The 13,555-nt window shown below is 46.8% G+C and overlaps 1 protein-coding gene across 3 annotated transcripts; it reads left to right on the top strand.

Moving 5' to 3' along the window:
• Positions 1 to 1,758: 1,758 nt before the first annotated feature.
• Positions 1,759 to 7,398, top strand: LOC135322121 (sialic acid-binding Ig-like lectin 14). Of its 3 annotated transcripts, none has more exons than XM_064489801.1 (7): positions 1,759 to 1,914; positions 2,001 to 2,369; positions 2,602 to 2,883; positions 3,049 to 3,096; positions 4,498 to 4,755; positions 4,857 to 4,992; positions 5,184 to 7,398. In XM_064489801.1, exons 1-7 carry the CDS (start codon positions 1,866 to 1,868, stop codon positions 5,191 to 5,193), a joined length of 1,152 nt encoding a protein of 383 aa, XP_064345871.1. In that variant the 5' UTR covers positions 1,759 to 1,865; the 3' UTR covers positions 5,194 to 7,398. The 3 variants fall into 3 exon arrangements, with proteins under 3 accessions (XP_064345871.1, XP_064345870.1, XP_064345872.1); XM_064489800.1 differs by having other exon boundaries at positions 5,124 to 7,398; XM_064489802.1 differs by lacking the exon at positions 4,498 to 4,755 and having other exon boundaries at positions 5,124 to 7,398.
• The last annotated feature ends 6,157 nt before the right edge of the window (positions 7,399 to 13,555 follow it).

The raw sequence follows: 13,555 nt of genomic DNA, 5'->3' as shown, positions 1-13,555 counted from the left end.
CAGGGCACGTGTGACTTTTGTTCTCTGCTTCCCTCTCTGGGTTTCCATCCTCTCCTAGATTTTGGACTGCAAATTCTTTTCCCTAGTCAGCCTTTCAATTGTCTTAAGAAGAGTTACAGACTCACAGACTTAGAAGACAAATTTATGGTTACCAGAGGGGAAAGGTGGGAGAAGGGATAAACTGGCAGTTTGGAATGAACAGATGCAAACTACTATATACAAGACAGATAAACAAGGTCCTACTGTAGAGCACAGGGAACTATACTCAACATCTTGTAATAACCTATAATGAAAGAGAATTTAAAAAAGAATATATGTATATATAACTGAATCACTGTGCTGTACACCAGAAACTAACACAGCATTGTAAATCAACTATACTTCAATTAAAAAAAGAGTTACAATGATTTTTCATTTTAAAATGAAATTGTACTTTTAGTTATTAGTGTATTTTTACTTATTATTGTATTTTTAGTTATTTTCAGCAGGGAGCTGGGGCTGATATCCAGCTCACAGAACCCCTGGAGATGGTCCTCAATCTCTTTTTCATTTAAACTCACACCCTTTGTGATCTCTCTCAGGTTCATGACTTGATTTTTTTAATGGAAGCATAGTCAGTTACAATGTGTCAATTCCTGGTGTACAGCATCATGTCCATCTTGAGACTTGTGAATGCACTGTTCCTCTGGGATGAATTTTGCCTGGATATCGACAGGAGTCATTCTCTTCCTTCTTTCATGTCTTTGCTCAGAAGTCACCTTCTCCAGGAGGCCTGCCCCAATTCACATTTTAAAAAATTTCAGCTGTCCTCAACAATTCTTTGCTTTCCTTTTTTGTTTCCTTAGACTAAATCATTCTCCAAGAGACTGTGTAGCTTAACTTTCTTATTAAATATTGGTCTTCCTGCTCGGATTTTGGGTCCACGGTTTCCATCCTAAGAGCTTATCATGTGCTGTCTCTCCAGCCCCTACTTGGGGGCATGACACACAGCAGGTGTCCAAGAAGCATTAATCAAATGAATGAGTCTCGGTGCCAGGCTCAGTCCTGAACGTTTGACATATAGGAACTCATTTAATTCTCACACAGCATTTCTGGTAGTGTCTCTGTTTTTTCAGATGAGTAAACTGAGGCACAGAGAGACTAACTAACTGGTAAAGTTGAACAGGTGACAGGTGAGGTGGTAGGGAGGTGGGCGTCTGTTGCCAAGCCAGGCACGCCATGCTCTCGACTTCCACATTCCAAACTCCCAGCTCTCAGGTCTGCTTTGGGAATCAATGCCAGGGCCAGAGTCTGAGTCTGCCTGGGATGCGGACAGTGATGGGAACCGGGACTCAACCCCAAGGGGTCAGGAGGCTCCAGGGTCACTGGTGGGGACCACATCTCTCGTGACCACTGTGGACCAAGTCATGTCCACCCGACGCATTTGCCCCTGAGAACTGTCCTCCTCTCCTGACGGGGGTTGGGGGGGGCATGGCAGGCCTCCGCCGCCTGGACCCTCAGCCTAGGCGCCTCCCATCACGTGATAATGGATTTGCTCTGTGATCTGCCGGAGGGCCCAGAGGTTCTGATCCACAGGGAGCTGGCCAGGTGAGGCTCTCTGCCCCGTGTAGATAGTGGTGCATGGGGACAGGGCTGCAGCCATGCGACCTTAAGAACTTGACAAGCTTTCACATTTCAGTTGCTCACAGTCTGAAGCTGCAAACGGCAGAGAAAGGGGAACAGGATGATTTCTCAGTTCCCCTTCCATGGATAGTAAGAGCTCCCTCTCTCCGTCACCCGCTGGCTTCCTGTTGGGGCTTCCTCGGGGCGTCTCCTGCCCTGGCAGAGGAACCTGCGCCCCGGGCTCTGCCCTGGCCGAGGCGGACATGGGGCCCCTGCTGCTGCTGCTGCTGCTGCTGCCCCTGCTGTGGGGGGGTGAGTGGCCCGGGGTGGGGGTGGGGGGGGCGACACGGGGTGGGGGGAGGGCCGGGAGCTGCGGCTGAGCCTCTGTGTCCCCCCAGGGTCCCTGCAGCAGCCTCCAGGGTACGGCCTCCAAGTGCAGGAGTCAGTGACGGTGCAGGAGTGCCTGGGCGCCAACGTGTCCTGCTCCTTCTCCTTCCCGGGGAGCAAGTGGTCCGCCCCCTCCATTTACTGGTTCCGCCAAGGGGACGATGTAGACACCAGTGCTCCTGTGGCCACAAACGACCCGCAAAGACCAGTGAAGGCAGAGACCGAGGGCCGATTCCACCTCCTCGGGAACCGCAGGGACGACTGCTCCCTGAGCATCAGAGACGCCAGGATGAGCGACTCGGGAACCTACTTCTTCCGAATGGTCGCAGGTTATCGTGAGAGATACACTTACCGAAATACGCTGAACTTGCAGGTGACAGGTATGGCAGGGCGCCCAGTGAGGACCGTGGGCCGTGGAGACCCCCACCCGCGCCCGTGTTAGAACAGGAACAGGACACGGGAAGACCCCGTGCTTGGAGTCTTGGGGTTTGAGGGATCAGAGGAGACACAGGCCCCGGGGGGAGCTTGGGCCCCGAGGCACTGGTCCCTCTTAGGGTCACACTCTGGGTCCCCACCCCCTGGGGCCCAGGCATCTCCCTCTCTCCTCCTCAGCCCTGACAGAGAAACCCGACATCCAGTTTCTGGAGCCTCTGGAGTCTGGCCGCCCCACGAGTCTGACCTGCAGCCTGCCAGTCGTCTGCGCTGGGGCAAGATTTCTCCGGTTCTCCTGGGCGGGAGACGCCCTTGATGCGGTGGACCCAGAGACGCTCCACAGCTCGGTGCTCACCCTCACGCCGAGGCCCCAGGACCATGGCACCAACCTGACCTGTCAGGTGAAACTCCAAGGAGGTCAGGGGACCACGCTGGAGAGAACCGTCCAGCTCAATGTCTCCTGTGAGTGTGGAGGGACGGCCGGGTCCCTGAGGGCACTGGTGGCAAGAGGAGGGTCCGGTCCTGGCATCCGTTTCCCAGAGGAGACTGGGGGAAGTAAAACCCCATCCCTTCCTGGGGTAAAGGACTAATGCCTTCCTTGCCCTTCGCCCCATTTTTCTTTCCCAGATGCTCCACAGCTGATGACCATCAGACTATTCCAGGGGAACTCCACAGGTAAGAAAGGTGTCTCATCCGTGGGGCTGTGATGCGAGTGGGTCCCGGCCAGCCTGGGGCTCAGGGCTTGGAGATGAGACCGTCCCTCACTCCTCAGCCCCCTGGCTCTGGGCTCGCCTTCCACCCACCCTCCCAGCAACATCTCGCGCCCACGGATCCAGTATTACTTTTGGCTGCTCCCTTTCCTTTTCTTTAGTTTTTTATTTTATTTTTAATTGTGGTAAAACTCACATAAAGTGAAATTTGCCATCTTCACCGTTTATAAGGGCACAGCTCAGCAGGATGAAGGACCCAATCCGCAGAGCTCTTCCCATCTTGCAGAACCAAAACTGCACACGCAGCCGACACGACCTCCCCACCCCTCCCCCTCCAGCCCCTGCAAACCAGCATTTCACATTCCGTGTCTGCAATGTGGACTACTCCAGGTTCTGCTCCCCTTTCTTGAATCTCTGTCTGTCCTCGCCTCTTAGGATAGTCGCCCATGCTCACCTCTGACCTCATTCTTTTCCAGGAGCGTTTCGTGTTCTCACTCCTGCCCTGGAGCCCATTCCAACATCTCCCCACTTTCCTGGGCGGACTTATCCCATCCTGAGTCTCCGCCTGCAAGCCCATCCCCATCCTGACCCTGTCCTGATGCCTCCCACTACTTTATACATCTGGCCGCAATCTGCACACTTAGTCATCTCTTGCTGGTGCCTCTCAGCTGGGCTCCCGTCCCCCACTGAACCCGGATGTGGTCTGGACATCACTACACATCGCCCTTTCTCACCAGCTGCTCCCATGGGGCAGTGAGTCTCAAGAGCTTCACTTCGAATCGCCTCCCTCTTTCCTTGCCCTTGGCCTCAGACACAGCTCCGGTCTTGCTGGCCCCTGGACCGTTGCCTCGGTCTCCTCCTCAGCCTCCCTGCCTCCTGTCGCGTCTCTCCCATTCAGTTCCCACTTGGCCCCAGCAGGGTCTTCCTCGACTTGGTGCTGATTCTGTGTTTCCCCTACTCGCATTTCCAGTAACCCCAGAGCAGAGCCCGATGCCCTCAGCCCGCCACTCAAGGCCCCAACATATCTGACCCTGCCTTCTCTGCCACTGCTATGGTGTCTTTGCTGCTCCTGGTCCTCCCTGCCAAGACGCAGGCACAGGTGCCTTTCCCCTCATCTTCCACGTGGTCTCTACTGTTGGAACATCTTCATCTGGGCTGCACGCCCACTTCTTATCCTGCCAACCTCAGACCAGCTCTCTTTTTTTTCTGGTAGCCTGACCACCAGGGTCATTGCCTCTTCAGCCTCAAATAACCCATCCCTGGGACTTGTCCCATGGCCCGCCTTTCTACTTCCGGCTCTGCAGGGAGTGTGAGGGAGAGACAGTCCTCCCAGCTCCACCCGCGTGGCTGTGTCTCTCTCACCCAGACCTGAAGAGCTTGAGCAATGGCACCTCACTCCTGGTCCTGGAGGGTCAGTTCCTGCGCCTTTTCTGTGTGGCTGACAGCAACCCTCCTGCTGTGCTGAGCTGGTTCCAAGATGGAAAAGCCCTGAGTCCCTCCCAGCCCTCAGCACCCGGTGTCCTGGAGCTGCCCCACGTGGGGGCTGCAGATGGAGGAGAAGTCACCTGCCAAGCTCAGAATGTGCTGGCCTCCCAGCATGTCTCCATCAGCCTCTCTGTGTGGAGTGAGTTGCAGGACAGGTGCTGGGGGCAAGCAGCCTGGTCAGGTGTTTGGGCTGTGGGAGGGTCTGGGGACAGAACTTTACCCGCCTCTCCCCTTCCCCAGAAAATGCCCCCTCCTGCAGCTGTGTGAGTGAGAAGCAGCAGGGCTCCTGGCCCCTGGTCCTCACCCTGATCCGAGGAGCCCTCATGGGGGCTGGCTTCCTCCTCACCTATGGCCTCACCTGGATATACTACACCAGGTGAGCACGCCTGTCCCCCTCCAGGGAATTCTGGTGACTAGCTCCCGAGTTCTAGGTGGCGCTGAGCTGTCCTGTCCTGCCTGGAGCTGAAGTGCCCAACTCTCTGACCTGAGACCGTGTTGGTTCTGCAGGTGTGGAGGCCACTAGGGAGCAGGGCTGAGAGGTGTGACTGAGCCTCCTTCCTTCTCCAGACGGGACTGAGGTGTGGACCCGGAGTCCGGAGGACAGACACGGGGACATCGCTGTCAGCTTCTCCCTGGAAACTCTCCACTCCAACCCTGTCTCATTTGTACCCACGAGATTTTAATTTGTGGAGGTGACTGCATGACAACACAGAGAGTCAATACCACTGAAAGGAGACTGTTATTAGTGACATTGTCCAAGAGCGGCTGTCACGTCGCGCGGGGTAGGGCCAAGCGGGAAGCGCCAGGTTCAGGAAGCAGGAGCTTGTGCAGGGAAGGCTCAGCCAGAGCCTTTCTTGGGGTTTCCATGGGAACGGCGATGCTGGGCAGGGAAATACTTTAGGATCTGCTAACTTGAATAATTCTGATGGGCTTTGGGCTATAGGGGTGGTGTTAAATAGCCTGTTACCTGTTCATGGATGACTTTGGGTCGGGGAAGTAGTGGCTTGGTCGTGTGAGGGGTAAATAATTGGGGGGTTGGGGATTATGGGGTAGGAACTGGTCGGTTTGCATTTGAGAAAATGAGCTCCCAGCAGAGTTTTTCTGTCTGGAAGACTTGGCTGACCCTGGGAGGCAGTGTCCTTCCCAGGCCAGCAAGTTTTTTAAGATGTCAAAACATCCTAAGATACAGAAAACAAAACACGGTTATCGCACACACAGCCCGACTGCCTGATGCATTGTTTCTGCAGTGCCACGGCCAGCCTGCCGCTCTGCCTCTGCTCTCGGTCTTGTTACACCCCGCCTTCCCGCCCTGTTTCTCTCCCTCCATCCCTAGCTCTGCAAAGGGAGTCTCGAGGCTTATTTTCTCATTACCGAGAAGTTACCTGTTTCACACCCAAGTTTCTGGTCCCCAAAACTTCCCTATCAGCGTGGACATCCACACACACTGGAGTCAGGAACACAGCTTTTCTTTTTGGGTTTAAAGTTACTAACCTCAGTGGGGGAGGGTAATAGCTCAGGGGTAGAGCGTGTGCTTAGCATGCACGAGGTCCTGGGTTCTATTTCCAGGACAGCCATAAAAAAAATTAATGAATGAATTTTTAAAATACTAAAAAATAGTTACTGACCTCATAATAAATAGTATAAAATGTCACATTTCATTATTTAAATGTTTCTAAGCAATATAATAATACTAAAATATCGATCTTGTCATTTACTGTCTCTGTAGGAGTTTGCAGAACAAATTATATCTTCATCTGGCATTATTTTTGGTTGGTCGGGTTCAACTTCTGGTTTAGTCATCTTTTTTTTGATGCCAGACTGAAATTGAGCAGAATATGCAAATCTAAAGAGTACAATTAGATGAATGCTTACACATGTACACACCCCGCTTCTACTATCAAGTCAACAGATGGATTCTTCCCACCTACCCCTGGTCAGGTCACGCTATCAGAAAGAAGGGGGCTGGGCTGGGGTTGGAAGAGTGAGAGCAGTTCTCACATCTCACGTCAAGGAGAACGAGGTGGGCGGCTCAGATGGAGACGTGCTAAGAGGTGAGACAGCCTGGAAGGCGAGGGGAAGGACACCAATGTCTGCACCGGGGCAAGGAGGACCAGGAGCGACAGAACGTGATAATGGTGGATGAGAACACGGGGTCAGGTATGTTGGTGCCCTGAGTGCCAGGCTGTACATTTTCTGTCCCTATAGAGCCAGCTTTTTTGTTTCCTCTCAATGTTATGTTTTTCAGATTATCCATGTTTTTACATGTATCGATAATTCATTTTTGGTTTTGGTATCGTTTTTGCCTTTAACATAGTATTTTATGTATGAATGTACTTCCAGGTTTGTATCTGCTCTAAAATATGATAACATTGCATTTGTTTCCAATTTTTGGCTTTTCAAAATAATTTTAATGTGAATGTCATGATTTCAAAAAATAGGAGAGCGAGCACTTTTTCCATGGTGGGTATGGAACTGCTTCATCATAAGGTAGGCATCTGTTTAGCTCTAGAAGGTACCAACAGAGTTCTCCTGAGCAGTCAAATAAATTTACATCCCACCGTCACATGTGAGAGTTCTGATCTCTCTTCACCCTGGCAGCTCTTATTAACCTGCATGTTCAGTTTTCAGCATTGCAGTCGGTTTGCTGCAGTCTCTCATTGCCTTTTAAACTTGCGTTTCCCTGATGAGTAACGACGTTGAGCCCCCTGACTGTCTTCTTTGGTAAAATGCCTCTTTTGACTCTTGCCCATTTAAAAATAAAAATTGCACATTTTCTTATTGATTTTTTGAGGTCTTTATTCTGGCTATGTGCCCTTTAAATTATGACCATCTTTCCCCTCCTCTCTCTCTCTCTCTCTTTTTTGCTGGAGTGAGAAAAAATAATTGAAATACCCTTGTCATTCTTTTCACGTCTGTGCGGTGGTCTTGCTGGCCAATTAAGAAATCTTTGCATCTATCAATAGCTTTTTAAAACTGAAATACAGATGACACACACAGTTATGTTAGTTTCAGATGTGCAACAGAGTGATCCGACACCAAGTACATTACAACATGATCGGCATGATAAGCGTAGTAACCATATAAAATGATTGCTGTATTATTGCGTTTATTTGATTACTGTAGCTTTGTAGTATAGTCTGAAATTAGGGAATCTGATACATCCAGCTTTGTTCTTCTTTCTCAGGATTGCTTTGGCTCTTCCGGGCACTGTTGGTTTCATACAAACTTGAGGATTATTTGTTCTCGTTTTGTGCAAAATGCCATGGATCTTTCAATAGGGATTGCATTGAATCTGCAGATTGCTTTGGGTAAAATGGACATTTCAAGAATATTAATTCTTCCAATCCTTGAGCATGGTATATTTTTCCATTTCTTTGTTCCCTTTTTTAATTTCTTTCATGAATATCTTATAGATTTCAGACTACAGGTCTTTCTCCGCCTTGGTGAAATTTATTCTGAGGTATTTTATTCTTTTTGATGCAATTGTAAATGGGATTTGAAATTTTTTCTTTTGGCTAGAGTCCCATGAATGTATAGGGATCTCCATGTTACTGTATTTTTTTTTTTTTAACATTTTTTATTGACTTATAATCATTTTACAATGTTGTGTCAAATTCCAGTGTTCAGCACAATTTTTCAGTTATTCATGGACATATACACACTCATTGTCACATTTTTTTCTCTGTGAGTTATCATAACATTTTGTGTATATTTCCCTGTGCTATACAGTGTAGTCTATTCTACAATTTTGAAATCCCAGTCTATCCCTTCCCACCCTCTGCCCCCCTGGTAACCACAAGTCTGTATTCTCTGTCTGTGAGTCTATTTCTGTCCTTTATTTATGCTTTGTTTTTGTTTGTTTGTTTGTTTTTGTTTTTGTTTTTTAGATTCCACATATGAGCGATCTCATATGTTATTTTTCTTCCTCTTTCTGGCTTACTTCACTTAGAATGACATTCTCCAGGAGCATCCATGTTGCTGCAAATGGCATTATGTTGTCGGTTTTTATGGCTGAGTAGTATTCCATTGTATACATATACCACCTCTTCTTTATCCAGTCACCTGTTGATGGACATTTAGGCTGTTTTCATGTTTTGGCTATTGTAAATAGTGCTGCTATGAACATTGGGGTGCAGGTGTCATCCTGAAGTAGATTTCCTTCTGGATACAAGCCCAGGAGTGGGATTCCTGGGTCATATGGTAAGTCCATTCCTAGTCTTTTGAGGAATCTCCACACTGTTTTCCATAGTGGCGGCACCAAACTGCATTCCCACCAGCAGTGTAGGAGGGTTCCCCTTTCTCCACAGCCTCTCCAGCATTTGTCATTTGTGGATTTTTGAATGACGGCCATTCTGACTGGTGTGAGGTGATACCTCATTGTAGTTTTGATTTGCACTTCTCTGATAATTAGTGATATTGAGCATTTTTTCATGTGCTTTTTGATCATTTGTATGTCTTCCTTGGAGAATTGCTTGTTTAGGTCTTCTGCCCATTTTTGGATTGGGTTGTTTATTTTTTTCTTATTGAGTCGTATGAGCTGCTTATATATTCTGGAGATCAAGCCTTTGTCGGTTTCACTTGCAAAAATTTTCTCCCATTCCGTAGGTTTTCTTCTTGTTTTACTTCTGGTTTCCTTTGCTGTGCAGAAGCTTGTAAGTCTCATTAGGTCCCATTTGTTTATTCTTGCTTTTATTTCTTCTAGGAGAAAATTTTTGAAATGTATGTCAGATAATGTTTTGCCTATGTTTTCCTCTAGGAGGTTTATTGTATCTTGTCTTATGTTTAAGTCTTTAATCCATTTTGAGTTGATTTTTGTATATGGTGTAAGGGAGTGTTCTAGCTTCATTGTTTTCCATGCTGCTGTCCAGTCCATGTTACTGTATATTAACTTTGCCTCAGGCAACTTTACGGAATTCATTTATTCATTGTAACAGTTCTTTTGGTGGAGTCTATAGAGTTGTTTATTACGGTACATTGCCTGCAGACAGTGACAGTCTTACTTCTTCCTTTCCAGTCTGGAGGCCTTTCAAGTCTTTTCCATTTCTGACTGCTCCGGCTAGGACCTGCAATAGTGCTGTGAATAAAGTGGCCCGAGTGGGCACCTTTGTCTGGTTCCTGGCCTTAGAGGGTTTCAGCTATCATTATTGACTGAGCTACTAGGTGTGGGTTTGTCCTTTGTTATGTTAAGGCATGTTCAGTCTGCGCCCACTTTGTTAAGAGGTTTTTTTTCCATCATGAATGGATGTTGAAATTTGTCAAAACCTTTTTCTGCATCTATTGAAATGATCATACGGTTTTTTGCTTTTTTTTTGTTTTTTTGTTTGTTTTTATCTTTTACTTAGTTAATGTGCTGTATCACATAGATTAATTTGCCTGGAGTATCTTTTTCCATCCCCTGACTTTTATTCTCTGTGTATCTCTAGGTCTGAAATGAGTCTGCGTAGGCAGCATATGTATGAGTTGTTTTTTTAAATCCATTCAGCCACCTTATGTCATTTTCTTGGAGTGTTTAGTCCATTTACGTTACAAACAATTATTGATAGCTACGTGCTTACTAACATTTTGTTAATCGTTGTCTCACTATTGTTTTTTTCCCTCAGTTCCTTTCTTCTTCTCTTGTGCTCTTCTCTTTTAATTGGATAACTTAGTAATACAAGCTCAAATCGTATTACACCAGGCTGACATCATCTACCACAAGAGCAGATTTTGGGTTTCGTGGTGCAAATCATACCATCAGCCTTGCATCCTGCTTAAATTTTAATATCCACAGAAGATAACTGGATCTCCCATGTCTCATAAGTACAGACAACCCAAACTGCCAAGCCAACACAATATGTGGGGACTTCCTGGATGTGATGGGTGACTGTCAGAGGCAAGCTGATGTCCTTTCCCCCAGTACGACACAAAGACTTCCTTCCTGCATTGTCCCAGCACTACACACAAGTGTGTTTTGTGTACTACTCTTCACTCAGGTATCAGGGACAGCAGGAGAAAATGGTCCTTCAGGACAGGAAATAGCTTAAATCAGATACTAGGCATTATGTTACAAAAACTCACCATCCATCCCTAACATAGAAAGTCTTTTCTTGGACGTCTCTCTCCAGTGCCCATGGTGCTGGGGACAAAGATCATCTCCCAAATCCTCACCCCATTGTCATGGGGTCTAGAACTTTCAACAACGCTTTCCCTCTCCTCCACGAGAGGGAGCCTCCTGGTTCACTTTTATCATGTGTCATTTAGTTTCCTCTTCATGTCATCCTCCAAAAATTTATACAAACAAAACTATCATTGGTATTTTCACATCATGGGAATATCACCTCAATAAAAATATTATTACTTTGTTTTTAAAAATATATTTATAGTCTGCACACTCCTTTCACTGGTATGAACTCTGTTTCTCTTCTCGAGTGTGAAGATGGTTGCTTCATTTCTCCAATTCAATTGTTTGGGTTGTTTTACTTTTCTTAGGTGGGCCAGCCTGGCCTCTTCCCTGGCCTCTTCCCTGGCCTCAGGGCCCACCTTTCCTGGCACAGGGTATGGGGAGATTTCCTCTTCCGCCTTTCCGTCTCTACCTTGTGGCTTTTGGCTGCAATTTCCTGTCCTCTCACCCACCCCATCTGTTTCTGACTCCCAGCCTACAGGGCAGAGTATGTGAGGTGAGGGGAAAGAGGCCATCCCTGGGCAACTACTGAAACGTCCAGCTTGAGAGTTGCCTCTACTGTCAATGGTAGGAAGGCCACAGGGGACCAGGATGGTGGAGGTGAGCTGGCACTGCAGGCATCTCTGTCCCTCACTCCAGGGAACAAGTGACCTGAAGCATTCTGCCTTCTCCTACGCCTGACAGCCTGGACTCCCAAGACTCACCGTAGCCAGTGCTCTAGAGGCCACGGAAGAAGAAGATGGAAATAGAAAGTATAATTGCCAAGGCCAATTTCAGCTCCTCAGTTTCTCCCAGTATAACTGCTCTCTGAACACCGGAGGAGCCCAGCTGGGCATCAGTGGGGACATATTTTGAGAAGACTTGTTATCATATATACCTGTTAACCTAAGGAGTCACTGTGAGAGTGACAGGCGTGACAATTCTCCAAGCGACAGCAACAGAGGTAGAGACAGGTGGTGTCACAGGTGGAGCTAGAATGTGATCACCATTAACGCATGGTTTGGAAGGGACCCTGGAGTCAAATGGAAGGAGCAACCCACTAACTTCTCTCAGACGAGTGCTACGTTCTCCCCTCGGGGACCTGAGACCTGTGGCTGCCCCATGGTCACCTTCACTCTCCTCCTTGTCTCAGTGGTCACTTTTACTCCTTCTCTTGGGGGTTACCTTTACTTCTTGTCATCAGGTGTCCTGCAGATGCAGGGGACCCTGCAGATTCTATTTTTAGAGCTGGAGTGACCACAGAGGGAACCATCACCTTGGCACAGCCTGTGAGAGCTGGGATAGGGTACCCAGGTCCTGTGAAAGGAAGACTTGTGGGTGTCCAGATCCTAGGGCAGGATGTCCAGGTGCTGTGGAGGCAAGACCTCTGAGGGATAGAGGCCAAGGTGCGGACTAAGGGCAGAGGCAGTATGGGTGGTCAGAAGATTTGGTAGGTTCTCCAAGCCCAAGACAGTTTGGAACTTCAATTCTTATATTTTGTATGTGCTGAAAAATAAATTCACTAAGGCATTGTGTGAGAAAAAGAAAGCAAAACAAACAATGCTGTTATGAAGATTCTTGACTGTATGTGTGGTGCACATGGGAAAGATTTTCTCTAGAAAATTCTGTTATCTGATAACAAAAAAATGTAAGCCCTGTAGAGGAGCCATATGTATAATTAATTTTCTTTTTTGGGGGGATCAAGCCATTTTATTGAGGGCACTCCAGGGAGAGTCGAAGGGCTGGGAGGACGATGAGATCCGCCGTCCTCATCCTGGTGGGGATCTCCCCAGCATCACAAGACACTGGAAAGTAATTTCCTAGATGCCATATTAAGAACATTTTTAAAGGTGAAATTAATTTTAGTAATTTAATAATTTATTTTGTTTAACCAATATATCCAAATTCTATCATTTCAATATGTAATTCTTAGGAAGTTACTAATGCGGTAATGTGATATTGTGACATGTAATGTGAAATACATATTTCATTCTCTTCCTCATTTATTTTGGTACAGAGCTTATAAAACCCTTGGCATTTCCTAAATGCTGAGAGCAGTAAAGATGTCTTTTGTCGTGTTAATGAGGGAACTTCTCCTTTACTTCCAATTGGCTGTGAGTTTTATCATGAAGTTATTTAAAATCCCCCAATTGTTCATTTTCTTATCTCTTGAGATTTAATAAGTCAAGGGCCAATCACGAAAAAAGAAGCCACACTTTGTACTTCAGCAGCGGGAATTTAACGTAAGTAACGTATGAAGCAGGTGCTGAAAGGCCGGTGGAGACGTTAACAAGGGACTACTGCCCAGTAGCCTTAGACCACTCCAATCTGAGGACCTATCTTGAGATTTTAAAACTCTGTTATATATTTTTTCATTGAGATATAAACATAATATTAGGTTAGTTTCAGGTGCCCAAGATAATGATTTGAAATATATATATGTTGTAAAATGATCACCAAATATGTCTGGTTAACATCCATCATCATATACTAGCTAGATTTTTTTTTTCTTCTAATATGAACCTTTAAGATCTACTTTAAAAAAATTTATTTATCATCGTATTATTTAACTATCTTATTTTGTGGCGGTTAGGGGGAGGTAACCAGGGTTATTTATTTTTATTGGAGGTGCTGGGGATTGAGCCCAGAACCTCATGCATGCCAAGCATGCGCTCTACCACTTGAGCTACACCCTTCCCCCTTTAAGATCTACTCTTTAAACAACTTTCAAATATACAAGACATTATGACTAACTAAACAATGATAGTTAATAGTACATTAATTATAGACACCATGATAT

This window comes from Camelus dromedarius, chromosome 9 (assembly GCF_036321535.1).
Source record: "Camelus dromedarius isolate mCamDro1 chromosome 9, mCamDro1.pat, whole genome shotgun sequence".
NCBI classification, from domain to species: domain Eukaryota; kingdom Metazoa; phylum Chordata; class Mammalia; order Artiodactyla; family Camelidae; genus Camelus; species Camelus dromedarius.
Note: the sequence above shows the minus strand (reverse complement) of the source record. Positions and strands in the feature narration are given on the sequence as shown.